General features: G+C 44.4%; 1 protein-coding gene across 1 annotated transcript in view; it reads left to right on the forward strand.

Moving 5' to 3' along the window:
* The first annotated feature begins 1,209 nt into the window (after window positions 1-1,209).
* LOC119367339 (probable pectinesterase 66) overlaps window positions 1,210-1,501 on the forward strand; it is a 4,533-nt gene continuing 4,241 nt past the window's right edge. Inside the window, exon 1 of the mRNA XM_037632878.1 lies at window positions 1,210-1,424. Within this exon, the coding sequence (XP_037488775.1) occupies window positions 1,210-1,424 (215 nt within the window). The remainder of the gene's footprint in view (window positions 1,425-1,501) is intronic.

The raw sequence follows: 1,501 nt of genomic DNA on the forward strand, positions 1-1,501 counted from the left end.
AGGACAAAATATGAGTCGGCCCAGTTGCATGTCGGGGTGGACATGTAACTGAAACAAAAAATGGTTGACCCCTGAAGTTGCATGTCGAGGATGGACTTGCAACTGAAACAACATAATGAGTCATGCCTAGTTGCTTATCAAGAATCGACTTGCACCTAGAAAAAAAAGGCGGATCCAATTGCATATCGGGGATGGACTTGCAAATGGGACAAAAATAGTCCGTTCCCTAGTTGCGTGTCAACGGTGAATCAGTAACTGAGACCAAATAATGGACAACCCCAATAACCCAATTGCATGTCAAGGCTGGACTTGCAACCGATGAAAACATGATTATGAGGATGAGGAGACAAAACAATCACTACATCGTCATTGCCTGCCATCTCTTATAGAAAGAAAAGGACAAAAAAAATCACAACAAAAAAGCAAAGATAGTCATAGCGCCGCCAATACACAACATGAGGTCCGCAACCATAAAAAAACACGAACAAGGTGAAAACTCACTAGATACGGCGCATGACCTGCCAGCCCCAAAAAAGGCAACAAACAAATAAAACATTCGGGGGTGCATGAACACATGCCTACCGATACAACAAAAAATATTTAAAATTTACCGATACAAATCTTGCATCGTTTAATTGTGTGGAGAGTCAAATTTGACGTGGCTATTTTCAATCTCGATGTGCTTTTGTAAATATGAAAAAAAAACGAAAAAAAATTTAGCCAAGAAATCAAACAAACAAACAAAAGCCCGTAACCTGCAACCCACGGCCCACACTCGGAAACGACACAACGCAGCCCACACGTAAAAAGAGACAACACGGCCGCACTATGGCAAAACAGAAAACAACTCGTTCGTATGTGCGTGTGAGACTACGTGGGCAAGGGATAAATTGGCACAAATCTTATAGCAATTAGATGTGTGGTGAAGGACTTAGATGTGACATAGTTATTTCTCATCTAGATGTGTTTTAGCAAAACTGTAACACTAATCCTACACGATAACTAATTCAGGTACTAGTTGGAAACATATACTGACCTGTAATCTGGTTCTGACGTTGGGCTTACTTCCAACAAAGGCATATATAATCACCAGCCAAACGTTAAAAAAATAGGCTTGTGTTAATACGTACGAGACTCGTATGCGCCTGGCGCGATCGATTCCTGTCCTCCACATAGCAAAACGACAAAGATACGTGAGTAGGAAAAAACATGGGGTGCCATCGTACTGTTAGTTTGGTCGTGCTCGTGCTCGTGCTGCTGCTCCAGTGGCCGGCGTTGAGCTCTGCGTGGGCGCCGGTGTCGAGGACCATCACCGTGGACAGTGATGGGCGAGGGGATTTCAGGAGCGTTCAGTCGGCGGTGAACCTCGTCCCGAATGGCAACCGCGAGTGGGTCAGGATCCACGTCCGGGCAGGGCGGTACAGGTTCATCTTCTACATACTAGGTAGTTCGGCATTGCTTCAACATGTGGTAAGTAAGTATGGTTATGATGGTACATGTG

This window comes from Triticum dicoccoides, chromosome 2B (genome assembly GCF_002162155.2).
Source record: "Triticum dicoccoides isolate Atlit2015 ecotype Zavitan chromosome 2B, WEW_v2.0, whole genome shotgun sequence".
Taxonomy (NCBI): domain Eukaryota; kingdom Viridiplantae; phylum Streptophyta; class Magnoliopsida; order Poales; family Poaceae; genus Triticum; species Triticum dicoccoides.